Source organism: Mus musculus, chromosome 2, assembly GCF_000001635.26.
Source record: "Mus musculus strain C57BL/6J chromosome 2, GRCm38.p6 C57BL/6J".
In the NCBI taxonomy this organism is placed as follows: domain Eukaryota; kingdom Metazoa; phylum Chordata; class Mammalia; order Rodentia; family Muridae; genus Mus; species Mus musculus.
Window position 1 is genome coordinate 143,915,330 of NC_000068.7, and position 27,999 is coordinate 143,943,328.

The 27,999-nt window shown below is 42.6% G+C and overlaps 1 protein-coding gene and 1 long non-coding RNA gene across 2 annotated transcripts; both read left to right on the forward strand.

The window, feature by feature from the left end:
- Position 1: 1 nt before the first annotated feature.
- On the forward strand, positions 2-27,995 carry Dstn (destrin). Its single transcript, NM_019771.2, has 4 exons — positions 2-318; positions 23,056-23,363; positions 24,623-24,699; positions 26,798-27,995. The coding sequence occupies exons 1-4, from the start codon at positions 316-318 to the stop codon at positions 26,905-26,907; spliced, it is 498 nt and encodes a 165-aa protein (NP_062745.1). The 5' UTR covers positions 2-315; the 3' UTR covers positions 26,908-27,995.
- Positions 24,706-25,383, forward strand: Gm33804. Its single transcript, XR_375040.1, has 2 exons — positions 24,706-24,945; positions 25,047-25,383. It is a non-coding gene; the product is annotated as a predicted gene, 33804 (long non-coding RNA).
- Positions 27,996-27,999: the final 4 nt, after the last annotated feature.

The following is a 27,999-nucleotide window of genomic DNA, read 5'->3' on the forward strand; positions in this document are numbered from 1 at the left end:
GCAGCCCGGGCGCTCCTCTGGGCGGGGAACCCATGCACTCCCCTTAACTGGAGAGGGGTTTCCAGTTGTCTGGAGACTATTGGGACTCCTGGGTGGGGCCTGTCTGGGGAGGCCGGCCTGTTGCGTAGCAACGGTGGGCGGAGCGAGGGGCGCGCGCAGCCGCAGTCTGGCTGGAACTCGTGCCCGCCCTTAATAAGCTCGAGCTGCCGCGTCCGCCCTGCGCCTGCTCTCCTGCTTTTGCTACCCGGAGGACGAAGGTGCACAGACTTTGCCGTCAGGCTCCTAGCTCTCCTCCCGAAGTCCGCCCCAGCGAACATGGTGAGTGATCCTCGGGCGTGTGCTAAGGGAGGGGTCGGTTCCAAGGCAGCTCCTGGGCGGCATCATGCCCACCGTTCCAGGCCGCCGCCCGGGATCCCCTTCGGCCCGGCCTCGCTGCCTTCGATCCCGAAGTCGGTAGATCCCCGGGATGGGCGGCCGAACCTGAGACCATCCGTGTGGGCGCGGTTTTCTCCAAGGCCAGCTTGGTGACCCGTGAGCTTTTCCAGCCCTTTTTACTGAGAAGGAAAAGGATTTTATTGAACACTCTAGAGGGCGGAGTAATTGCTAGTGAGCGTGATTAAGAACCGGGTGGCCTTGCCGTGGCTTTGTTTGTCGTATCTGGCAATCAGCTTCAGTGGCACTCTCGTTGGGCTTGTCAAGCTTGGCAGTGGCTCTTTTAACCCTTCCCTGCCGGGTCCATTCATCCATGCTAGAAATTTGCCTTTACCTGAGAACAAGGCTTTACCACAACTTTGGGTGCAAGTCCTGGACATGATGTTGTTGCTTTTCAGATGCAAATTTAAAAACTTTCAGAAAGCCCGTATAATTACTCCAGCCCTTTAAAAAGAGAAACATTCGTTGTATTGAGATGGTAGAGATTTTGCTTAATTTACAAACTTCTCTACCTCCAAAGTGTTACTCAAATCGGTTGTAAAACAGTATCTCAACTGGGCGATCAGGTGGAACATTTTGTCACTGTAGTCTGCACAATGTTACCATTTTTGGTCAATGATTTGCTGGCAAGGCCTTGCCTCACTGCTAGAAATACTATCCTGTTGCTACATCTGTGCGCCGGGAAACAGTTGGTACCCACTTATCTGTCTACAGAGTGTTTTCACTGAATAACAACTTTGGTTTTTTCTTAGGATATAGCAACTGGCTTGCAGGTGCAGGCTGGCTCATTAGATTAAATGGATAGTTTTCTTGAAAACGGACCATGCTTAGCTGTGCCTTGATATTAAGTCATGTTTGGGTTTAATGCTATGAGCTACAAATATTTCAGACCTTGAAGTCTGTTGAACCTCAGCAAGATTTTAAGTGTATGTATATGTTGATTTATAGTAAAGACTAAATCCAAAGGTTTTGAGTGCTGATAAACTTTTAAATTTGAGCACTCAGTGTAATAAAGTGAACTGGTGTCTGCTCTCCAGTCTTCTTTTAGTTGAGAATGCAAAAGTATTTAAAACAGGGCCAAACATTCTAAACGTAAAAGCTTGGCTTTAAAGCTTAATTTTTTGTTCGGTGTACATTCAAATAAAATGAAAATAGAGTCTGTTGGATTTCCTGGTACTTGGGGGAGACAAAAATAAAAACTAAAGGTGGGTTCATTCTTACATCCAAGTACTGATATATTTATTATGGTCTGAGGACTTGGGTACGGGAGTGCCACGGTGCTTTGAGGAGCCAGTTTTCCTTTCACTGTGGGTTCTGGGAATTGAACTTAGGTTGTCAGACTTGCCTGGCAAGTACTTTCACCTGCTGAGCCAGTTTGCCAGTTCTGGATATGTTTTAAGAATGAGGAATTTAGAACACAGACTTTACTATGTTTGGTTTTATAAGCACAGAAGATCTCCATTCAGTCCAGCTATTAGAGAATGGGGGGTGGGGCGAAGGGAGAGATAGAGAGATTTTCCTTTATTATCCCAGATTCTAGCACTTTTCTGTATTTGAAACCTTTTTACATTTGGTAGTAGGCTGCTGAGGCAGATCTTGTTCTGTAATTCAGAACCACACGGAACTCACTGTGAAGCCCAAGCTGGACTTGAACTTGAGGCGATGCAGGTGCTAGGATTTCGGGTGTCAAGAACAACACTGGTTTTGTATTTTTATATTTGAGTTGGGGCCTTGGATTAGGCCAGAGTGGCCTGGCATTCTACTCTCTCGGACTCCTGAGTGCGTTTAGTTATCCCTACCCCCTTTCCTCTTTTTGGGGTGGTAATGGGAAGATTAAAGTTTAACTACATATGGGCTTGTTTTAAATTAGAAGAATTACTTCCTGGTACTCATTATGTCTTCTAGAAGCAGTTGGAATAAAGGAAATTGAAATTAGAGAAATGAGATGTCATGTTTTCAAATGTCTCACTACAAAATAATCACAATAAATGTCTATAAAAGCCCCTTTCCACAGGAGGGAAGTGTATCTTCTGTTTGCACATGGCAAACAACATTTCTGTGTGTGTACTGGGTGTGTCAGCTTCCTCATAATGTGCAAAGATTACCAGCCCGCTATAAAATTCCTAGGCGTATTTGCTCAGTTCTACTGGGTACAGCTTGGCACATCGCAGGTAGATTTGGCTCGTCTTTTCTTTAACCAAGGAATGCATTTGCAGCATAGTTTTATGGCCCTCTGGAAAGTTGGGATGTCGTTTTGCCTTGAGCTAGAGTTAAGGAATATGCCATAATCTAACCTTTCACTTAACATAGATGGGACTCTGCTCCAACAAACTGAGCTAACTGACCTGGACTGCATTACAAGTGTACTCTACTACTTGGTAATTAGGAAAAAAATACTTTTAACAATTCAGCTAAATAGGTTGGACATACTTTGTTTTTTTGAAACAGGGTTTCTCTGTGTAGCCCTGGCCATCTTGGAACTTGCTCTGTAGACCACACTGCCTTCAAACTCAGCCCTACCTGCCTCTGCCTCCCAAATGCTGGGATTAAAGGCATGGGCCACCACGTTGTTTGTAGCCGGTTTACCATGAAAAAGGAGATTGTAGAGCAGCCATTCTTGAGTCTGCTTTTGGGTGGTAAAACCCTTTTGAGGGGTGGTAGTTTGCATATCAGATAGTTAGTTACTTTGCAGTTTGTAACAGTAGCAAAATTACAGTTTTGAAGTAGCAGCCAAAATAATGTTATGGTGGTGGAATGTCATAACCTGAGGAAATGTGTTAAAGGAAGGATTAGGAAGGCTGAGAACCTCTGCCTGAAGGGATCAATACTGCCTGCAAATCACTTTTCATCTTTAAAATTAGTAATTTTGAAGTGTTAAGTAGTAAAGTATATCGGATAATGATCCCTTTTATCAAAAACAAAAACAAACAAACAAAAAAAACAATGACAGTTTTGGGTGTTATCACCGTAGCTAAGTATACATCATCTACCTGGTTAGTCTTTTCCTTCCCTTAAGAGGGTCCCACTCTTGCATCAGAGATCTTACAGAATTGGCTCATTAAAGGAAACGATTTCATTCAGGATGTTGCAAATTCAAAGAAGTTTCATATGGAGAAACTTCTCTAAGAAAAAGAATGGGAACCTTGGCAGATAACCCAGGGAGTCCTGAGGGAGGACATGAAAAAGTACAGTGGGCCTTTCCTGTCCTCTTTCGTTCTTGTTTTTGTAATTGAAATGGTCTCACTGCTAACCCAGACTAGCCTCAGACCTATAGGTATGTGCCTGCCTCTTCCTGTGATCTCTTTCCCAGAACACAGAATGGGGGTGGATTTCTCAGCCACCAGTGCTTTCCAGAGGGTTCAGGTCCAGTTCTCTGATGTCACCTAAAGGTGATAGATTTCATTCTTTGGTACTGTTACGCTTTTTTTTTTTTTTTTTTTTTTTTTGTAATTTCTTTATGTGTGTGGATGCTTTACCTACCTGTATGTCTGTGTGCCATGTGTGTGGTGCCTGTGGAGGTCAGAAGAGGGCATCAGATCCCTTTGAACTGGATGGTTGTGAATTCCTGTGTGGAATTGACCTCAGGCTCTCTGCAAAGAGCAGTAAGTACTCTTAACTGCTGACTGGGCCGTCTCTTCAGCCCCTTCACGGTCCATGCTTTGATTGTACATGCATGCATTCTTAATTCATGCTGCAATAATGTGTTACATTTTATATTATATATATGTGTGTGTGTATCTCTATATATACATACATATCATATATATCATATATATGCTGTACTTGCTTAGCCCCTTTCAGCTTGTCAAAAATCTTGTGTTCTTTTGGGGAGGGTGTTGATTTTTATTATATTTACTTAATTTTGGGGTGAGGAAGGGGGGCTTGAGACAGTGTGTGTCTGCATAGCCCTGGCTGTCCTGGAACTCACTCTGTAGACTAAGCTAGCCTCAAACTCAGAAATCCACCACCACCACCACCCGGCTTACATTACTTCACTGTGTTCCTACCCAAGCTTGCAGAGATCTACTTGTAGCAGTCAGAGATCAACTGGGTGGAGTTGGTTCTCTCCTTCTACCATGTGGGTCCTGAGCAACAAACTCGGGTCCTCAGACTTGGTGGGCATATGCCTTTACTCTGAGCCACTTTAGCAGCCCAGGGTGCTGGATTGAACGAATATTTATTATTTTACTGTAAAGCTGTACATGTTTATTCGCCCCTCTGTTACTGGACATTTTAACATTTCTTCAGTTGGTTTATCTGTTTAAACTTTTCACCATAGTTGATTTAACATTATTATGTATTCTTTGTCTTGTCCCTGTTTGTGTGTCTCTTGGTATAAACACACAGACTCTTATATGCATTCTCTGTTCTGCTGGTATGTCTGACTTGGTGTTGTATCTATAACCTTTTGGTGGCTTGAATAAGAGATCGCCCCTCGTGAGCTCATGTGTTTGAACACTTGATCCCCAGCTGGTAGAAATAACTGGCACAGCCTCTTTATATTTCTTTTTACCTAATATGAGCCTTAAGTCTCTTGCCTATCTGATGTGTAGAAGATGGTTTCTATGTTTGACTGGGGTGTGTGTGTACTTTTTTTTTTTAATTGAGGCTGGGCATAGACCCTAAAAGCCTCATGTGGTGCTAGGTAAGCAAGGTGACCAGCATGCTCCACATCAGATAGGCAGCTTTTATATATATGATACACCTGTGAACCTGACTTCAGCTGAGCTGGACAATCTAGTACTGACCAAAAAAAAAAAAAAATCAACCTGAATATGATTGTCACTGCTGGATCCTAACACTGTGGACTAGTATTCTAGTATTCTTCCATGTTGTGTCTTTCCAACCACCTTTTTTTTTTTTTTTTTTTTTGTAAGATTTATTTATTTATGTGAGTACACTGTCGCTGTCTTCAGACACAGATTGGTTGTGAGCCATCATGTGGTTCCTGGGAATTGAACTCAGGACCTCTGGAAGAGCAGTCGGTGCTCTTAACCGCTGAGCCATCTCGTCAGCCCCCTTTCCAGGCATCTTAAAGTGCTAAATCACAGAAGACAAATGCGCCTTTTATTTCACCTGCCATTTTCAGGCTTCTGGTCAGAATAGTTCTTTCTTAGCCAGGGGCTACAGAGATTAGTCTCCTCTATTCTATACCTGTCTCTTCATCCTGGGAAGTTCATTTAGCCAGATGCAGGTCAGTAATGAAGAGCACTTGCTGTGCTTACAGAGGACCCAGCTTCAGTCCCCAGTACCCTCATTGGGTGGCACACAGCCACCCTATAACTCCAGTTCCAAAGAACCCCAGGCCCTGAGTGATTCAGCCTGTTCTTAGTGTACAGTTTGCTGATTGTATGTGCAAACCGCAGAACACAAAACATGAGATTATTAATGCCACAGGCCTCTTCCCCTTTGGATTTCATGAAAGCTTATTGAAAGGCTGGTATCCCACACTAGGATTGCGTATGCTTCCTTGTGCTCTTTCTCATGCTCTTACAGTGACAGCTTCTCACTTAGAATTACACTTCTGAGCTGGTACCTTTTTTTTTTTTCCTGACCTTAACATTTTGCTGTGAAAGGTGTAGAGTTAGAAACCTCTTATCAGGTTTATTCAACCCAGTGATCCTTTGAACAAATGTAGTTAGATGCATCAGATCCCGTTGAATTCAGCTTTTAATCTCAAGTGATTCATAACTCTAATACCAAACTAATCTCTTAGTGGCTGACATTGCCACTAGACATGCTTACATGTTGCTAGCTTGATTATTTAATTTTCTGTTATCTTAAAATTTAAGAATTACATTTTAATAATGTTAAAAACAACAAAAACAATTTTAAGTGTCTAGTTGAAGTGAAGGTATGTAAGAGTCTAGCCCTCCACTACTACAGTCAGACATAAAAGAGCGCCTGAGAAATGGAGATTTCACTCCTAGCACAGCTCCTATGCTGGTGACAGTGGCTGACTTTTGGATCTCACTGAAGGAAGTCGGTTCTTTCGACATTTGTATATTATCTTATAGGCTGTGCCTCTTTTAACCTTATCACAGAAAAAGAAAAAACAGAGTTTTCAATGATTGTTCTTCTGTTGGCTTATTGATGTAATTAGCATTTAATTTTAATAAAATACAATTGCTAGCATTCTCAAATGGTTATACAGCTGACACACAGGTAAGATTGAGCTTGTTGCTTATGGGCAGATCTTAAAGTCATTGAGCTTTCAGGAATTCTCAGGTTGTGAAATTTTGTTACAGAAATGTATATACATTTAAATTTTTTCTCATTGCTCCTTAAAAAAAGGAAAACAACAAAGGTGAAAATCTAAACCACTATAATTACTCATCTGTGGCACTACCTACCAGCCCAGAACCTTGCGTATGCCGTATGCCTGCAGTCACTCTACTAAGCCATCCCTAGCCCTATTAAAATACTGAATCAGTATTTCACCGGTAGAAAATAAAATAATAAGTTTTACATATTTTAATTATTGGAAATTCTGTATATATTTTACACTAAAGCACATCTCAGGCTTTGGTGTTGTGCACCTATTAGCTTAGCATTCTGGAGGCAGGGGCAGGGGCAGTCTTGAGTTCTTGGCCAGTTTGGAACTTAAACATCTAAGGGTTTTTTGTTTGTTTGTTTGTTTTGTTTTGTTTTGTTTTTCAAGACGGGGTTTCTCTGTGTAGACCTGGCTGTCCTGGAACTCACTCTGTAGACCAGGCTGGCCTCGAACTCAGAAATCCGCCTGCCTCTGCCTCTCGAGTGCTGGGTTACAGGTCTGCACCACCATGCCCGGCAAGCATCTAAGTATTAATAGGGGATATTGGACTTGTATTTAGATACCAGGACAGTAGTTTAAAAAGTAGTTTCTCATACCTACTTTTAGTTGTCCTTAATAATTATTAGCAATGGAATTTAGAATTTTAAAATTGTTAATTAAAATAAAATAAACTTTAAAAATACAATTCCTTAGCCACATTTAAGTGAGTCACTAAACTGTATATGATTAGTGGTGGTCTTTTTGGAACAGCTATATACACTATGAATTGGTTTATTCAGTTTGTGGTGGGAAGTTAGCTTGAATACTGACACTTTGATTTTCGGTGCACTTCTGGACATGTCTAAGAGTTAGTGAAGAATGTCCATTTCTGTTTATTATTTGTGTGTATGTGTATATCTGCGCCTCTGTGAGTTCATGTGTACCACATGCATGCAGAAGCATCCAAAGACCAAAAGAGAATGTTGGATCCCTCAAAGTGGAGGGATAGTTAAAAGCCACCATGAGGGTTCAGCTCAAGAGCTTAGAGTAAGGAAGCAGTCTTTATTGACGACCCATCTCTCCAGACAGTTTCTTTTATAATACTCACCGGACTGTACCGTTCTTATAGTCATATCAATACAGTCCCTTTCTTACAGCTCACAGAGATGTTATGGAACTATAGTGGATAAGTGATTAAGAGGATTTTCTGGATTTTGACGGGAAAGTTCCTATAGAGATGAAATATTTTATTTTATTTTATTTTTTGTCTTTCTAGACAGAGTTTCTCTGTGTAGCCCTGGCTGTCCTGGAACTCACTCTGTAGACCAGGCTGGCCTCTAACTCAGAAATCTGCCTGCCTCTGCCTCCCAAGTGCTGGGATTAAAGGTGTGCTCCACCACTGCCCGGCTGAAATATTTTAATTTTTATACCCCTGTTCTCACTTTTTAAAAATGCCATGGAAATTGAGGTTTAAACACTAAAACAGTTGAATAGCACCTGACCTTTATATACATACTATAATTCCATTGGAGTCTTTTCATGAAAATCCTTAGAGATAGATGAAGCAATATTGCAGTGGTAAGAGTCTAAATGACTCTGGCATACAGAAACTCCGCTTTTGTGACATGAGATTGGGTAATATTTACTTATTAGACATCGTGAACCATAGAAAAAATGCTGGCTTACAGGTGTTACCCACCTGTCAGACGTTGTATTACCTTGTCTCGTGCCATCCTTAGCAAATCTGTTACCTACCACCTCTGTTGAGCCAAGCTGCCAAGTGCTTAGAAGCGTGTGTTTGGAGTCTGGTTTGTCTCTTTCTTTATGGCCTTAGGTTAGTTGCTGTTTTGTTCCTCAGCTTCATAGAAAAAGCCAAAACTACTTACTTAATTTGGGGAAAAAAAAAAAAAAAAAAAAAGGATTTCTGCCTAGCTGGGCCCAGGCAAGCTAATCCTTCTTGTTGAGAGATTCAGCTATATGAAGAGAGTTTCTGGCAGGAGGACTCATCAAAGGACCTTGAGAAGAGATGACCTTGGTCTGTGCCTGGACAGAAAGGCATGTCTGGCTAAAATTCTGCAGACAAAGGAGAAAAATTAGTATGTCAGCTTTTGTTGCTGTGAAAAAAATAGCAGAGTTAGTAGTTTAAAGGAAGAAAGTTTTATTCTGGCTAATGTGTGTGTCCATGATGGCCTGGCTCCGTGGCATTAGACCTTGGCAGGACAAAAGCGTCATGATGGAAGTGTACAGTGGGTTAAGTGCCCTGCCCACCGCTGCCAGAAGCAGAGATCAAAGTGAAACAGCGGCTGTCTGACCTGTTTCCTCCCGCTGATCCCCATCTGGGCCATTGAACTATGCATAGATAGACAATGCCTTGAGTTTCTCAGCTCTTCAAATTCTCACTCCTGCCCCAGCTATTTCACTGCTGGTTCAGTTAATGGTCCGCACGATAGCACTGGCTCATCTAAGTTTCTTACTTAAAGGAATGTCATGTGTGCTCAAACTTCTGTGCATCCACATCATCTCTTCAAATAGAGTCTGATTTGTGAAATTACCAACTCAAGGTAACTTTGAGTGTTCTATACAGCAGAAACAACAGGGTGAATTGATAACCCGAATAACAGGAAAGAGTCCTTGCCAGCTATTCATCCAGCAGGGAGTAGTGTGGTGTTCAGAATATGTTAACCCAGGAGCAAAATCCCAAATGATCTGCTTTAAAAGGAGAAATGATGTCAGGTGTGGTGGCACACACCCATGGTTCCCTCGTTTGGGAGGCTAAGAAGGAAGATTGTGAGTTCCAGGCAGGTCTGAAAAAGTGGAGTAGTGATGTCAGATACAGTGAAGACCTTGGCTGATTTCACACCTCGGTTTTTGAATAGTGTCATGATAACCACAGGAATTTACCAGACATCTCTTTTTTAGGCTGATTTGATTTCCTTTGCATGTCTAACTAGTGGGACACTAGATTGTGGGAGTTCTATCTTTAGTGCTCTGAGGAACTTCCATGTTAATTTCCATAATGCTGTCTAAGTTCACGATACTACCAGAGATATGTGACAGTTCAGCTTTTTCTGTGTCTTTGCCAGCATGGATAGATTTTGATTCTTGATGGCGGCCTTCAACAGGAATGTGACAGATGGTACTTGGTGATGGTTTGCTTTGCACTTCCCTTCTGACTAATACCATTTTTTAATATAATTGGTCATTTACCCTTTGAGAAAGGATAATAACCTTCCCTCCCCCTTTACGTCAGATCACTGTTATTTTTCTGTTGGGTCTCTTGTTTCTTCTGGATAGTCATACTCAGTCATCCTTGTTGGTTGAATGGTTTATTAATATTTTCTCCTACGCTGCAGGTTGTCTATTCTCTCTCTCTTTTTTTAGTGAAACAATTCTTTTTTTAATTTATTTTTTTATTAGGTATTTTCCTCGTTTACATTTTCAATGCTATCCCAAAAGTCCCCCATACCCACCTCCCCACTCCGCTACCCACCCACTCCCTCTTTTTGGCCCTGGCGTTCCCCTGTACTGGGGCATATAAAGTTTGCAAGTCCAATGGGCCTCTCTTTGCAGTGATGGCCGACTAGGCCATCTTTTGATACATAAGCAGCTAGAGACAAGAGCTTCGGGGTACTGGTTAGTTCATAATGTTGTTCCACCTATAGGGTTGCAGATCTCTTTAGCTCCTTGGGTAATTTCTCTAGCTCCTCCATTGGGGGCCGTGTGATCCATCCAATAGCTGACTGTGATCATCACACTTCTGTGTTTGCTAGGCCCCGACATAGTCTCACAAGAGTCTATTCTCTCTCGTATTGTTTGTTGTACAGAAACTAATTGGTTTGATTTACCTGTTTGCCCATTTGCCTGTTTCTCTATTTTGTTGCCTGTGCAGGCCAGAAGAGGGCATCAGATCTCCTTCTAGATGGTTTGTGAGCCACCATGTGGTTGCTGGGAATTGAACTCAGGACCTCTGGAAGAGCAGCCAGTGTAAACACTGAGCCGACTCTCCAGCCCTTGACTTGATTTATCTGTGATGGGAGATAGGGTCTAGTCTGTGCGCTGTGTGTGAGGTTCCCAGCACCACTCATACAGATTGCCCTTGCTCTAGTGCAGGATTGGGTGCTTTTGTCCGTGATGGCGCGGGTAGAGAGGGGAGGGACTTCCTGGATCTCGAGCTGTTCTGTTAGTCTGAATGTGTGTGCTTCTATGCTAGCACCGTGCTATTTTGTTTATTTTCTATAGGTAGTATGTTTTGAGATGTGAGTTATTATGATGCTTCTGGTCTTTTATTTTTGCTAAAATACTTTTTTTTTCCCAAAAACAATTTTTTATTAGATATTTTCTTCATTTACATTTCAAATGCCATCCCGAAAGTCCCCTATACCCTCCCCCAACCCTGCTCACTGCTTCCTGGCCCTGGCATTCTCCTGTACTGGGGCATATAATCTTTGCAAGACCAAGGACTTCTCTTCCCAATGATGGCTGTGACTAGGCCATCCTCTGCTACATACGCAACTAGAGACACAGCTCTGGGGGTTGCTGGTCAGTTCACTCCCTTGGCTAGATGTGGGCCTAAGGGGCTTAGCTTTGTTTTTGCTTTTTAATAGTGTAGTGCTAAGGCTCTGGAAAGGTTGTTGGACACCTTAGGTATCTCTGAGCTTCATTTCCCAGTCCTTTGTAAGGGTTTTTTGTTGCTGTTGTTGTTTTTGTTTTGGCAGTGGGGATTGCTTTCCTGATTTTTCTTTTCTTTTTTTTTTATTCACTAGCTCACTGTTGGTATATAAAAATGCTACTGCCTTTGTATATTGATCTTCGTATCTTGAAACTGAATTCACGTACCAGTTTTATCAGTGTGAGAGTCAGACTTCATATAGAGAATCCTGGTGCTGCACACAGACTATGCTTGCCTCCTCTCCTGTTTGGTTATCCTTTGGTTCTTTCTCTTGCCACGCTACTCTGGGTAAGATGTTACACTCAGGCAAAATGCCTGTCCCTCCCTTATCCTTGACTTTACAGGGAATCATTTCTGTCTTTTAAATATTAGGAAATCCATGAAACATTCTCCCTACTTGGTAAAACTAGCAGACACCTTGCTTAAGTAGTGTCTTTAAATGTTTTCAGCAGGATCAAATGGGCCTGTAGAAACAACTTAAATCATACAAATTTTTAAATGTGTTTTGTAGAATATTGATTTTTTTTTAGCTATGCTCTTGAATGTTGATTAGTGTATACATTCATATCTCTTATGTAGCATTGATCTTGAATCTATATGAAATATAATGCTCACATTTTAGGCAGTTTTAAAAAAAAAACATGTACAAGCTTAAAGACATACTATATAACTTTTATTGGTTAAGTCATCATGCAGTTGGCAGCCTCACAGTTCTAGCCGGGGATGGAGGATGTGATGGTGTGTATATTCTTGGACCAGGGAGTGGCACCATTTGGAGGTGTGGCCTTGTTGGAATAGGTGTGGCCTGGTTGGAATAGGTGTGTCACTGTGGGTATGGGCTTAAGACTCACCCCAGTTGCCTGGAAGTCAATCTTCCACTAGCAGCTTTTGGATGAAGATGTAGAACTCTCAGCTCTGCCTTCGCCATAACAGCCTGGATACTGCCATGCTCCCACCTTGATGATAATGGACTGAACCTCTGAACCTGTAAGCTAGCCCCAATTAAATGTTGTTTTTTATAAGACTTGCCTTGGTCATGGTGTCTGTTCACAGCAGTAAAACCCTAACTAAGACAGAGGATTGGTAAAGATATGTAGGGTAGAGTACAGCGATAGAGATACTAACAGACTGGGAACATAGGCATGTGATAGAATGCCTGCTTAGCATGTACAAGGTCTTGAGTCTGGGGCTAGCAAGGCATAAGTAAATCAAAAGAACCCACTAAGAGCTCATACTCTTTCAGGGAGATGTCAAGAGCAGAAGTCAAGCAACAGATAGGGCAGTATTAGATAGATAATACTATAAGAGTAGAAGTAACTGTAGACTTCATCAGCACATAGAGAAACAGGTGCAGATTTAGGTGAGAGCTAATAACTGAAAGGACAAATTGTACTTAGGGATTGTACTGGTTTAATAAAGTGCTGGTTATAGATTCTCCTTCAAGATCATGACTTCATTAGCACTGAATTAGCTGAGTTCCCAGTACCAGGCGTGGTTTCTCTCTTGTTCAGTGGGTTTAGGTCCAATTAGAGAGCTGGTGGTATGCATACCACTGGTGCACTCTTAGGGTTATCCTGCCATTGTGTTTGTTGCTGTGGTTCATAGGTGTTATAGCTCTGTAGGACTGTCGGTGCCTCCCCTGCTTTCATGGCGGCTTCTAGTCACCTCCAGCTCAGGCATGGACCCTGTTTCTGAAATGCATGGTACTTCAGCAGTAAGGGACAGCCAAGGACAACAGCGATAGGTTGTATGTTTTGGGAGCCTTTTAGACAGCCCTGGCCAACAACTCATGTCTTGTTCTGGGTGGGGTTTTTGTTAGGTAGTGTTTGGAGGGAGCATCATCAAAACATTAACTCTCACCCATCTTTTTATTGAGCATTTCTTTGCCCCCCCCCCTCCCCCGACTGGGTTTCTCTGTGTAGTCCTGGCTGTCCTAGAACTCACTTTGTAGACCAGGCTGGCCTCGAACTCAGAAATCCGCCTGCCTCTGCCTCCCGAGTGCTGGGATTAAAGGCATGCGCCACCACGTCCAGCTTTCTTCACTGTTTTTTAAAAGAGATGTGTGTGTGCGCGCGCGCGCGTGTGTGCATGCGCATGTGTACTACATGTGAGCAGGTGCTCATGGATGTTGGAAGAGGGTGAGAAGATTCCCTGAAGCTGGGTTCCAGGTGGTTGTGAGCGACCCTATGTGGGTCCTGGGAACTGAACTTGTGTCATCTGCAAGAGGCCTATTAAACTTTAAACTATTAAAAACATCTTAGCTCCATGCTAGTGATTTATTTTCTTTCTTCCCTCCCTCCCTCCCTCCCTCCTCCCTCCTCCCTCCCTCCCTCCCTCCCTTCCTTCCTTCCTTCCTTCCTTCCTTCCTTCCATGTGTGCACACATTTACCTGTCATGGGACACACATGGAGGACAGAGGACAGCTTGCAGATACTCATTCTCTCCTCCGACCATGTGAATTCCATGAAGTGAACTCAGGTGGTCAGTTAGACTCGGTGACCAGACTACCTGTCGGGCCGTCGTGGTGGTCCCTTTCTTTGCTATTCAACCACCTAGTATTTATTTATTTATTTATTTATTTATTTATTTATTTATTTATTTATTTATTTATTTTTGTGGCGTGCAGAGCATTAGGTTTCACTGTGGCATTTTCAAGCACACTTTACTCACCTTGCTCTTCCCTTCCATCTTGTCTCCAGACTTTGTTCCCTTCCACCACCAGCAGCCTCCTTTCTGCTTTCATTTCACATGTGTTCGGTGTCCCGCCCTTCCTCAACACTTTCTCCCTTTTATTATCCCACTTCTAATTTCATACATACATACGGACATTAAATGCTAACATTCATATATGAGCCAGAACAGGCAGACAATATTGTTTTCGGAGGTCAGGGTACCTCACCTAATAGTTTCTAGATCTATTTTCTTGCAAATTTTATAATTTTATTTTTCATGGCAAGATAAAATTCCATTGTATACATATCATACTCTGAATGTCTGTTTATCAGTTAATGACACCACTAAATATTCATGAGAAGAAAGAGATGGTACTTACCAGATGCTAAGTTTTGTTTTAGTCCACTGTTCCTGTGAACCGGAAACAAAGAAGGATTCTGTATTTGAGCAGATGGTCTGTTCTTGTTACTGCCCTGCCCTTTGCCCCTCGAAGTGTACTTAGTAAACTCATCTTGCTTTATCTATAACTAAATGAATTCCTGTTTCAGATACAAGTTTTAACTTGTCTGATAACCAAAGGCTTTACTGAGAACTGGCAACCTGGTTTACTAAAGAGTTGAAGAAGCTCTAACTGGATCTTCTAGATAATCAAAGTAGTAATTAGTGTGCACTTATTAAATGGTGTTGCTAGGCACTGCATTCCAGGGCTTGGTGTGGTGGTTCCACCCATCCTTTTGAGCTAGCAGTGCAGGATGAGCAGCCCTGAGTCACCTGGGGGATGCTGCAGGATGCTGCAGGATGCTGCTGCTGCTCTTTTGCAGAGAAAGATGTACCGTGAAGCATTTCCAGTTCCAGTCTTAGGAGAGGAGACAAGTGTAACCAGTGCACACTTTCTCTCTCTCTCTCCCTCTCTCTCTCTCTCTCTCTCTCTCCCTCTTTCTCTCTCTCTCTCTGTCTCTCCTCTCTCCTCTCTCCTCTCTCTCTCTCTCTCTCTCTCTCTCTCTCCCTCCTTCTCTCTTCCCTCAAGTTATTTGTGATCTGGGCCAAGTGCTTTTCACAATCTCCATAGGCTTTTCTAGTTCTTACTTCACTTCTTTCCCAGTCAGTAGTCAGTGCTTCTTCTGTAAGGGGTAAAATATATAAAGGCTTTGCTTAGATAAGTTGAACCTTTTTGCATGAAACTTTGACTTTTTGTTGCTCTGAGTTTTTCAAAACAAACACTACATGTACTTTTAATAAACAGTGGCAGGGGTTGGTGGTTCAACCTATAATCCCAGTACTTTGCTTCTTGCTGAAGAAAGATAATTATGAATTTGATGCTAGCCTGTACTATGTAATGAAACCCTGTTTCAAAAATAAATATTAGGGCTATACAGAGAAACCCTGTCTCAAAAAAAAGAAAAAAGAAAAAAGAAAGAAAGAAAAACATTAGCAGTTTGTTTACCTCAAGATTGCTTCCTTGCCCTCACAAATAGTCAGTTGTTATAAATATATTTAATATTAAATGTGAAATCTTTGCCTTAGATGTATTATTAATTTTTTGCATAGTAAAATAGCAAGTTCCAAGTAATGTGAGTCATAACAAAAACAGTGTGTTGTTTCCCAGGACTGAGGGTTGTGTAATACAGTTTGTAAATTTGTTTGCCCACCTGTCTGGAGAGTTGGAGAGTTCGCCCTGCCCCTTACCTGTTGTAGCACTCAGAGAGTGGGCCCTTGTCGGCAGTGCAGTGGTGTGGGTGAGGGGGAAGCTTGTAAGGGTGGGGGATGCATACAAAGGGATCAGGAGGGGAGTGCAATTGGGGTGCTGATATGAAATTCACCAAAAAAGTAATAAAAAGTTAAATAAAAAATTGCCCCAAACATTTTTAATATTGAGCCAGTTTTATGTGCTTCTTGTTAAATTTATTAAAATCAAATTAGCATTTTTTCATTATTATGTATTTCCAGTATTCCAGCTCACAGGATGGCTACCACATTTGACAGTAGCAAAGAAATACTGGCATAGCTACTATTGGCACACATTTCCCTAAAACAGCTGGAGTAGGGATGCTGTAATTTAGGGTCCTACGTTACTGTAGCCTGGAGTCTGCCTTCTTCATTATGCTCACTATTCTCTTCAGTAGGATGACTAACTGGAGTGATCACAGTACGCTCTAGAGAATGACCTCTGGAATTCCAAAGTCAAGGGGCAGGGAGGTGGGGTGTGTGTGTGTGTGTGTGTGTGTGTGTGTGTGTGTGTGTGTGTTTTCTAAAGGGAATCACTAACTTCCCCCATTCTTCCCATTTAATTCCCAAATTTCTGTTCTGGTCTTGATTGAATTATGGTCGTTTCTAATTGTCTCCTACTAGTTACAGCCATAGTAGGGGCAGAGTTAGAGGGCTCAGCCCTCAGTCAGCTCTGGAGCCCTGTAGCTGAAGTGCATCATCTGTACGGCTGGGAGGCATCAGCCTTTTGTAGCTAGCAACCCAGCTGTTACTTACTCCTGCCTCTGCTGGTCCTGTGCAAGGCCTGCTGTAAGTAAAGGGAATCAGGGGCCCAGTTTGAAACTCCCCAGTGCCTTCAAGAAGCTGGTAGAAAAGGAACCACTGACTGTTTCCTGTTAGTTTGTTTATTTGCCATGTGTGTCTGCTGTGTTCAGATAGTGTAAACTCTTAGAAAAACTGGGTTTTAGAAATGAATACTTTTTTTTTTCTTCAAGACAGCTGTATAGCTGTGGCTGTCCTGGAACTCACTTTGTAGACCAGTCTGGCCTCGAACTCAGACATCCGCCTGCCTCTGCCTCCCAAGTGCTGGGATTAAAGGCGTGGGCCACCACCGCTCAGCCCTACTTTTCTTAAGTAGCTAAATGGTTTTTATTCTGTTTTGTTGTTGTTGTTTGATCTTAAATTAGGATTAAAGTGTATGGGTTCTAGTAATGGAGCCAAAGGGAGGGTCCTACTTGATTTGGGCAGTATGACATGAACCCTTTTTCTATGTTCTGGTTTAGGGTGGCTGCTGTTAGTGACGATCATGTTTAGGATCGGACTGGTTTAGTGGTTGATAAAAATTCTCCAAATTCCATGTATAAGTTTCAAGGAGTGTCACTCACTCTGTGGTAGAATGGAGAGACTTGCTCTTGCTGGTCGCTCTGCTGCCATTCCCAAGACTGTGTCTGGTGGGTGGCACAGGGCACAGTTCTGTGTGTGACTAGAGACTTGTTCAGACCATGTGCTGTGTGAAGCTTGATATACTCTCTCAGTTGGTGAGTTTTATAAATACTCCGTCAGAGGAGACTTAAGACAAGCGTATAACGCACTATGCTTGAGGCAAGGTCAGCAGCAGCTGTCGTGGTGCAGGGGGGAGTGAGTGTGGCTTCTCCAGTGGTTCTGGTGTGGAACTCGGAGAATTTCGGCTGTGAGCGCCATAGGTTTTTAAGGTGGCCTAAGCACGTGTGGTAGCAGAGTCCAGTTTTGCTCTCAGGTTCCTTCCAGCTCAGCAGCAGTACTTGCTGGTTTAGAGGATTTCCAGCGGTTTGCATTGTTTCAACTGTGCAAACTTTAAGTTTAAAATGGAACTGGATTTAACTTCATTTAATAAATTTACAGCTCCTTGACTGTGAGCAGTTAAACATCTCAGTCTTAAATTGAGTGCTGGGAAGTGAAGCTGAGAGGAGCGGACCTTTTCCTCTCACACCTTTCCTTGAAGGTATCGGGCAGGCCCTAACTGGCATTGCTTCTGAGGTGAGAGGCTCAGGCTGGGATGGGTAGGCCTGGACAGAGGGCCTTTTTACAAGTTAGAGATGCACAGCGTGACTGCACCATTGCTCCAACCTGTGCAGAGACTCACCCTGATGTCTTAGGATAACAGCCACCCAGGTGAGTCCTCACAGTAGACTGCCAGGGCAAGCCACCTTCTTCTGTGCCCGGTTTGTGTGGTTTGGTTTAAGAAGCTTTGAAGGCGCCAGTAGTTTGTGCCAGGTGTTTGTGGCACAAATCCTTGGACTTGGGCCACTGGTGTTTGTAAAGGACTCTTCTTGATTATTTCATTATAACTTGCAGTTGAAGGGGTAAATATGGGGTGTGGGAGGGGGAGTAAATACAGCAGTGAACTCAAATATTAATCATTTTATCAAATATTGGGAGCTAAATGTTAGCAATAGTCAGATCCTGTATACATTAAAGTCAAATCTGACCTCCCAGTTATTAAGAAAATCAGTCAATTAAGAAAAAATTAATTATTTAAGGTATCATTACTTAGTCTTTTTTCCACCTCACTTATACTTTTTACCTGGTTTCTAATTCAGCCATCAGGATAAAAGGTGTCAGGGTTGCTGAAGGCAGGAGGCGTGCTGGCGGTGGAGGAGCAGCGGGGAGAGGCAGTGGGGAGCTTGGGCAGTGAGGCCAGGCTTCCGAGAGCTGCTCTGTGCTTTCTCCGTCTGCTTGCCCAAAGGGTTTGTCTTTGACTATATAAAAATAAGCATGAAGGGTCCAGGCAACAGTTAATTTTTTCATCTCTTCCATATTGCTGCTGTTTAAAGGCCATCTAGACATACTGAGCCTAGGTATAGCAATTCAAAAATCCATTTAGCTAAATCTAACATAGATTCTGCCTACTGGGTTTCTTACTATTTTCACAGGCAAAGTACAGAATTATGTACCAGTCCTGAGGAGCCATACTGTAGTCAGTCTCTAGACCACTGCAGTGGAAGTTTAGGAGAGAGTAACCTGCCTCCTGACTACTATTGGCATGCCCACCACCCCCAGCTTCGTCCCTGACTTGAGTCTAGGGATTGTGAGGGAGCTTGCTGCTGAGTCCTGTTGGCGCCCACAGCTGCCTCAGTACTGCTGCCACTGCCAGGGAAACCCTGTCCCCTCACCTTGACTTGGAATTAGCGCAGCTGATGCCCTTCCATAGCGCACTCTGCTCCCGTCCTTTTATGTGGAAAGCTCTGCTGTGCTCATCTGAGTTGGTTTTTAAACTAACCAATGCCGCCAAGCTCCTGAACCTGCCTGCCTGTGGAGGAGACCCTGGCCACTGATCCCCCGTGAGCGCAGTGCTGTTATCTAGCACCGCCCGCGTACTCTACTTGCTCTTCTGTCCATCCTCTGGTCTCCTTTTGTAGTCGGTTTCCACCCCGATGCCTGGCCCTCCCTGTCTTGGACCCATCCTGACATTTCCCTTTCACATCTGTCTTTAGATTTGGTTTTCTACCTCACTATGGCAGTTGATAGTTTGTTAATCTGGATGTTTCAAAATCTTCTTCCTCACTGTCTCCAGGGGCCATTTCCTCAAGCTCGGGTGTTTAGAAATAACGCTTCTCACCGGAAACCAGCACAGGCAGCCTTTCTGCTACCAGGTCCACTCTGCCCAGGTTAGAGCCAGCCACGCACAACTGCAGAATCGTGTTTTACTTTCTTTTCAGTTACAGGTCACGACCAATTCCTAAGTCAGTTTCAAGTTGCATTTGAGAGACTTAAATACTTTAGATATATTCAGGTATTGGTTGAATAAATGAATACAGCACTTCCAGTGTTGCCTTCTAAGAATTAGGCAAGCACTAAATGGTGGCTATTAAAAAAAACACATGAAGTTAGAAAGTAAACTTAATGGGAGGCTGAGGGAGGGATGGATTGATTCAAACATCATAGGGATGATTTATTTATTTTATTACATATATGAGTGTTATATCTGTGTGTACACCTACATGCCAGAAGAGGGCATCAGATCCCATTACAGATGGTTGTAAGCCACTATGTGGTTGCTGGGGATTGAACTCAGGACCTCTGGAAGAGCACACAGAGTGCTGCTCTTAACCACTGAGGCATCTCTTCAGCCCTGAATGATAAATTTTAAATAGAACATTTTAAAAAGAAAGACTTGGTTGTTGGTTAAAAAATACTTACATAGGGCTGGAGAGTTAGCTCAGTGGTTAAGAGCACTGACTGCTCTTCCAAAGATCCTGAGTTCAAGTCCCAGCAACTACATGGTGGCTCACAACCATCTGTATTGTGATTGACACCTTCTTCTGGTGTGTCTGCAGACAACTCATAAACAGTGTACTCATAAACAGAAAATAAATAAATAAATCTTTATAAAATACTTAGATAGTCTTTAAAAAATACTTAGATATCAGCATTATTATGGACTAGAGAGGAATTGAAGTGTTTCTAGTTTTTCCTTGGTAATATTATTTGAACTTTTCCCCCCATTTCTTACAAGGATCAGAAAATACTGCTAAAGCACTAAAAGGTTTAAATTTGATTAAAAAAATGTAATAAGCATACACAGGTAATAAGAATATGAGTATAGTAATATTGAAGTTTTGTTAGTTTTCTATCTACTGTTAATTTTCTGACTGCCACTGTATTAAAATGTGCTGCTGTTCATTTACTATACAAAAACTGTGGATTTGGTTAGCAAGATCTGAGGAGATTGGGAAGATGTGGACTAGATAGCCAGGATTGGAGTGGATGTAGCACTCTTAACAATCAATGATTGAATGACAAATTACCTTAGAAACAAATGCTAGGTTCCCACTATATCTCAGTCCCCTACATGCTTGCAGGCATCTTTTTCTCTTGTCTTTCTGTGACTGAGTCTCACTAATGTCACCCAGGCTGGGCTTGAACTGGTGATCTTCCCGCCTTAGCCATCACACTGCTTCATTGGATATAGGCGAACACTAGCTTCTTGAATGTGATGAAGTAGCAGTTTACTGCAGAGCATTTATTTCCATCACCCCCAAAAGAAAATTACCACTTAGTAGTCAGTCCCTTTCCAGTTCTCTGGGCCCTGGAAACCACTGGTCTACTTACAGATTTGCCTTGGGGACATTTTATATAAATAGAATCATGTTGTGTGCTGCCCTTTCTCTTTGGCTTTTTTTTTTTTTTTTTTTTTTTTTTTTTTTTTTTTTTCCTGAATGTGATGTCTTCTGAGGTTCATTTATGTTGTAGCATGTCAGTTCCTCCTTTTTGCTTTATTGTGTGGCTGTAGTTCATTTAAAAATCTCTTCACTTAATGGACTTTGAGGTAGTTTCCAGTTTGTATCTGTGTTAATAATGGTTCTGTGAACATTTGTGTATGGTTGTTAATACGGGGATATTTTTATTTTCTCTGTATACAAAGAACTGTATCTGGTGACTCCATGTTTAGCTCTTTGAAAATTGCTCAAGTGGTTGAGTTTGCAATTTTGTTGCTGCAATGTGAGGTTACAGCTTGTCCACACTAACATTTGTTAGTGGATAACGTGTGTGTGTGTGTGTGTGTGTGTGTGTGTGTGTGTGTGTGTGTGTGTATTTGTGTGTGTGGGGGGGGGGGGGTGTTTTGCTAGACTGGCTGGTCTGCAAACCTCTCAGTTTTTCAAGGCAGGGTTTCTTTGCAATAGTCCTGGTTGTACTGGTCTTAATCTGTAGACCAGGCTGGCCTCGAACTCACAGAGATCTGCCTGCCTGTGCTTCTGGTTCTTTTTGTTGTTGTTATTGTTACCGAGTTGAGAAGATTCTTCATATATTCTGAGTAAAAATTTCTTAGTGATTTGAAAATCTCATTCTGTAAGGCTCTCTTCATTTTTAAATGCACTTTTGGCTCTTATATAACTTGGTGTTAATTTTGAGTATGGGTAACTTTATGTTATTAAGTGTTTTAAGCTTGTAATCTTTGCTTTAGAAAAGCTGGTACAGACTGGTGTCTATTGGAGTTAGTTAGTGTCTATGTACATGCAGTTGGACAGTAGAAGACAGAAAGGCTAAAAACTGCTTTAAGATCTTTTGGCATCAAGAACTTGTTTAAACCCCTCATCCAGAATAATAACTAATACCATGACAAAGGATTATTTTTCTGGCTAGTATAATCCCAAATTAAACTGTTAACCTTCATTATTAACAGTAAAATTTTTATTTATTCTAATCTCAATCTATAATTTAAATATTTTATAAATGACTTATAAAATAATTTATAAAAGAAATATGCCTATGGGTGTGTGGCGGGGGTAGGGGAGGGTAGGAGGTGGAGGCCAGAGGTCATCCTTAGGTGATGTTTCTCAGAAACTGTCCCTCTTGTTTTTGAGACAAGGTCTCTCACTTAGGGTTTATGGATTAGTTCTGGCTGGCAGGCCACAGCCCCAGGAGATAGGGTTATGGTTGCTGTCTCCCCGGTGGTTGGGAGCAGGAGGGCAGGACCGTGCCCAGCTTTTGCTGTGGTGTTTGGGATCAAACTCAAGTCCTTATGGCTTGCATAGGCTGCACTGCACTTCCAGGGCTTTCCCCGAATGGTGAGTTAAATTTAAAGACAAGCAATTAATGTTACTGAATACTGAGCAGGGCTTTGAAATATTTACATAATGTTTTGTTTTTTGTTTTGTTGGTTTTTTTTTTGTGAGAGAGAGAGAGAGAGAGAGAGAGAGAGAGAGAGAGAGAGAGAGAGAGAGAGAGAGATGTTATAGGGCTGGAATTTTCCCAGCAAGAAGCTGAAACCATCTGTTCTGCTTCATGTAAAAGTTTTCAAGATATTATTAATATACAGACTAGGAAGGTGATCTCAGCTAAGGCTCTAAGAAACCTGTGAGGAAAACATAATTCAGGGCTAGGCTCATTCAGTAGAGTACTTGCCCAGCATGGGTGAAGCCTTGGATTCAATCTCCAACATGGCATTAACCAGGCACAGTGTCTGCCAGACACTGTAATCTCAGCACGGGAGAGGTGGGGAGAGGAAGATGAGAGACTTAAACTATGTCACACTTGACTACACAGTCATTGACACTAGCCTGGGCTCCATGAGACCTTGTCCTAAAGAGACAGATGGGCTCAGGGACCTTGACACCACCCAGCTGCTTAAGGAGCCCTTTGGAGATTTTAGGAGGAGGGGCGGTTGCAGTCATTTCCCCACATAATTAATGGTGGGCATGACTTACACCATGTGTGCTAGTCAGGAGTCAGTAATGCTCACACTCCTAAGATTTTAAGTCTATGCCAATCTGTAGCCAAAATGCAGTGTTTTATATTTGCAATTAGAAGAGTTGTAAGCTCTTTTGCACATTTCTCATTGTAGGCCTCAGGAGTTCAGGTTGCGGATGAAGTATGTCGCATTTTCTACGACATGAAAGTTCGGAAATGTTCCACACCAGAAGAAATCAAGAAAAGAAAGAAGGCTGTCATTTTCTGTCTCAGTGCAGACAAAAAGTGCATAGTCGTTGAAGAAGGCAAAGAGATCTTGGTGGGAGATGTTGGCGCCACCATAACTGATCCTTTCAAGCATTTTGTCGGAATGCTTCCTGAAAAAGATTGTCGCTATGCTTTGTATGACGCCAGCTTTGAGACCAAGGAGTCCAGGAAAGAAGAGCTGATGTTCTTCCTGTGGTGAGCACTAGGATATGGAGCCGCTAGAGAACTGAGAGCCAGTCTCCTACTGCCCACTCGTGGGGAACCAGTTTAGGGATCAGAATGGTATTGGCAATGTTGGGGGTTGAGCCCAGGACCATGCATGTAATTAGGTACAGGTTCTAGCACTGTATCTCCAGACCCTGCAAAAAAATTTGTGTTGAAGCTACTCATAGTCAAAATGCTTACAAGCTTCAGAAAGTCTAAGCTGTCTTGAGTTTAGCTACATTGTCTACTTGAAAGGATGCCACTTTAGGTAGTTTATTTTGTTGACTCTTAGAAGGTAATGCTTCTAAATCAGAATTCCCAGATTCTCCTCAATGTGCCGGCTGTAAAGCAGGCCCTCCTCACCACGCCGTGCTGCGCACCAGCGCGCTCTGCTGGGTCCACGCTCCTCACTTAAGCACTTGTCATCTGGTTCTTTTCAGGATGTTGATGTCACTCCTCCTTCACTGTGGTCCCACTATGTCTGTAGTATCTAGTTAGTTCCCCCGAACCTGCATAGGGATACTTCATTTTTAATTGAAATTTCAATTAGTTAAAAAGATAACATCTATATTTTGAGACAGGGTCTCCTTGTATAGCCCAGGCTGGTCTGGAACTCAACAGTAGTCCTTTCTAGTGCTGGAAATACAGGCATGGTCTGCCATGCCCAGCTAAAACTCTTTGTTTAGTTGAATGAGTATCTGTATTTCCAATGTGTAGCCACATATGACTGACAGAAACAGCATTTTCACTGTTGCAAAAGAGTCAGCGGAACAGCGTTTTCTTTTTTCTTTTTCTTCTTTTTAAGATTTATTTGTTTATCATATATATAAGTCCACTGCAGCTGTCTTCAGACATCTCAGAAGAAGGTGTCAGATCTCATTACTTACACGGTTGTGAGCCACCATGTGGTTGCTGGGATTTGAACTCGGGACCTTAACCGCTGAGCCATCTCTCCAGACCATGAACAGTGTTTGCTAGTGAGCATTTTAAGATGATTTATGTGGCCTTTTCTGGTTATTCTAGTCTTGAAATATTTGACATTAAGCCTTATACAAAAGTCTTTCATTCCAGCATTTGGGAGGGAAAGGTACCTTTTTCCCACTGTGGTTACCGTATGTGATCATTTATGACATGAGAAGTAGAAAACTTAGATTCTGAGGCCTGGCTCGTCTCCACTGGAGAGTGTTTAAGATGATGGAGGGTGTGCTTTCTCTACAGCAGCCTTTTGACTCTGGCATCTTTCTGTCCAGGGCACCAGAACAAGCACCTCTGAAAAGTAAAATGATCTATGCAAGCTCGAAGGATGCCATCAAGAAGAAATTTCCAGGTAGGAGCTAGACTTGCCTCTGAAGCTTTCATGGGTGCAGTGGGTCCCCAGGGTTGGGATTGGAATGTTGTTTCTAAAGCCCACCTTATTATCTTCGTAGATCTTTAGAAACAAAGGGCAACTGAGGGAGCATCATCTCTCTTGGGCGAGTCACGGTGTCTGCTGGCCCTGTTCATGACCCTGTCCATTTCCTATTGGCTGTACATCACTGTACAGCTGGTTTTAAACTAGTTTTTCACATAACAGGTGGGGATCCATTGGTTTGTCATTCCTTGTTTTTGAATATAGTCAATGACAAAGCTGCAGAAAGGAGATACTCATAGCAGCGAACATTCTTTTGTCTCTAGCTTTACTGTTGAATGGCGTGATTTTAGGTAATTGAGTCCTAAAGGAAAGTACACTCACCTGAGCTGGCAGGTTGACTTGCGGCTGGGTCCCTGGGGTCCGGATGACGTGGCCTTGGCCAGACTCCAGTCAGAAGACATTGGTATGGTAGAAAGAGCATGGGGGATAAACTCAGGCTTGCACAAGGGCTGAGCTTGCTAACTGCTGTGTGACCTCAGCCGGAACCTTAACCTCATGGGCCTCGTTCTCTCAGCTCTGGGGCAGGAGGCTTGGTCTGTGTGTCCTGCCACCTCCCCTCCCCTGTGATTGCCAAACAGCTGAGGGAGCAGAGCTTACATGGTTTACCCAGTGTTGGTTTTGTGTGTTTTCTGTGACTGGTTTTTGCATTCCTGGAGTAGAACTGGTTCACCCCAGCTTGTTCTAATGAGTTAAATAGTCGGCATTCCTGCTTCCTTTCCCAGTCCCCTTCAGTGGGTTCTTTGTTCTTTGGGTTGATTTGGGGGCCCTAGAGTAAGCTCACAAATATCAACTGATAACTTGAAGCTCAGTGACTTCTCAGCTCAGTACTTTGATGAAACCTAAGACTTAAGGGGAATTGCTACATAAGACTTGATTTAGGGATATTAAGTAATAGTCACCATGTCACCTGTCTTGTGGACTCATCGGTGGCTTTCTCAAATTAGTCCAAAGTTGTATAAAAACTGATCTTTTGTGCTTTGAGAAGAGTTTGGAAAGTGATCGTCAAATGGTAGACTAACTGTTCAGCTGTTTAAAACATTCTGTGCATAGAACCTGCTGCGTTTAAGCCCTTGGATGAGCTGGTTCTACAGTATGCCGATAGAATTGTCCTAAGGCCCACCAGTGCCACAGCTTACGTGTCCAGTCTTATGTGTGGTGTGAAATGCAACCACAGAACTTGGTTTTCTGCAACACAGTGTTTAAGTTCATGCTTGCATTTTTATTTGTTTATTTATTTATTTAGTTTTTTTTGAGGCTAGGTTTCTTTGTATAGTCCTGGCTGTCCTGGAATTCTCTCTGTAGACCAGACAGGCCAGCCACTTGTCTCTTTCAAGTGCTGGGATTAAAGGTGTTCTCCACCACCACCCAGCTTCTACTTTACATGTGCATATAAGCATCAGTGTGCAGATTCATTGACAATTGACATGTGAGTGCAGGTGCTCTCAGAGTCCAGGGCACCGTAGTCACAGCTGGCTCATTTGTGTGGTTGGAAGTCATCCTGTGTGTGAGTGCTGGGGACTGATCTGCGGTCCTCTGACGATCATAAGCACGCTTAAACCATTCGGCCATGTCTCTAGCCTGTATTTTTACAATGACTGGCCTGCTTTTTTGTTGAAGCACCACCTTAGTAACGTGTGTTCACAGACTGAACAATGGATTGTATCCAGTTACTAGCTCACAAATCCTTCCTCAATGCTTACTTTCCCTTGTACCATTCCCCTGCCTCTTCCTGAACCCCAGTAGTAACTGGTATCCTGGCTTCTGACTGCATACAGTAGCGGGGCTGATTTAGACTTGAACAGATGGAGTCATAACGGAATGTCCACTTGTGTTTCTGGTTGCTTTCAGGCAGCATTACATTTGTTGACGGGGTCAGTATTTTGTTGCATGTGCTTATCCATGATTTCTTCCCGCAATCGGATTCTGTTCTGGAAAACTGTAAATTAGTTTTGGTACCTTAGAGAAAGGAATACGCTGCTGCATAATCCTAAACAGAATTTGTTCTTCTCTCTAGGTATAAAGCATGAGTATCAAGCAAATGGGCCAGAAGACCTCAATCGGACCTGTATTGCTGAAAAGCTAGGTGGCTCCTTAATTGTAGCCTTTGAAGGATCCCCTGTGTAGACCGCCAGTCAGTGCCACGAGTTGAAAGCTTCCATACTGAACACTATCCTTTCACTATATAAGTAAAGCAAATATATTAGGCCAGGATCTCACTGAGGAATTTGTCTTGTCATCTTTTAGAGTAAACTAAAAATTGTATAGTGTCTGCAAACACTACCCTACCTAAATCCAGCCTCTAAGGTCTCACTGGTGTGGAATTAAACTCTTATTGGCCAAATGCCTGTTTTCATGAGGTGACTTGTAAAGATTTTGTTAAGCTCAGGATTTTTAATAACACAGTTCACAAAACAGTACAAGGCAGTATGACGAGAACTCATCTTTGCTAACCTCAGCAGTTACTTTGTTTCTTTTGTTTAGAAAAGTGATTGCAATCCGTGTATTTTGACCAAAGTTCTCTATTTTTCCTTGACTAAAACAAGATAATGAGACATAATTTTCTTTATAATGTGTACAACACCTAATATACACTAACAGCAGTAAGACTAAGCCAGGCAGTCTTAAAAAATTCTATCAGATGTGTCATGAGACTGTTTCAGACTCATGTCTGCTTAAAATTCACGCTGACCTTGCAGAGCACCAGAGCATGGGGCTGGCATGCAGGAAGTGCCCTGTATCTGCAGCAGGAGGCTCTGGGCTGGGACATGGCTTAGAGTGACTTTCTGTCTTAGAAATCATGGTATATCCTCAGGAGAATGTTCCGTGTCTCGCAACAACTAATTATATTGCAAATTATTAGGGCTTCATTGTAATCTACTTTATTAATGAAAAATGACAAAGCAGTGTACTGATAAGCCAAGGTGCTTTTGATCTGTAATTTCTTCTCTAAAACTGCTGCATCTGGTACAGTAGACTGTGGAAGGTGTTGATTATGTTTCCTCTGGGGCCTGGTAGGATGCTAATCCCTAGAGCAGTTTACCAGCTATGTGTGAAATTGAAGCAGGTACCATGGATGACACGGGACTGCCCAACAACACTTGGAAATGATTGTTAACATCACAGGCATGGCACCGAACACTGTAGAGATGCACAGTCAGTTGAACTTAGTAGCAACGCTGGCTTTGTGTAATAAAGGAAGCATTTGTAACTTACCCT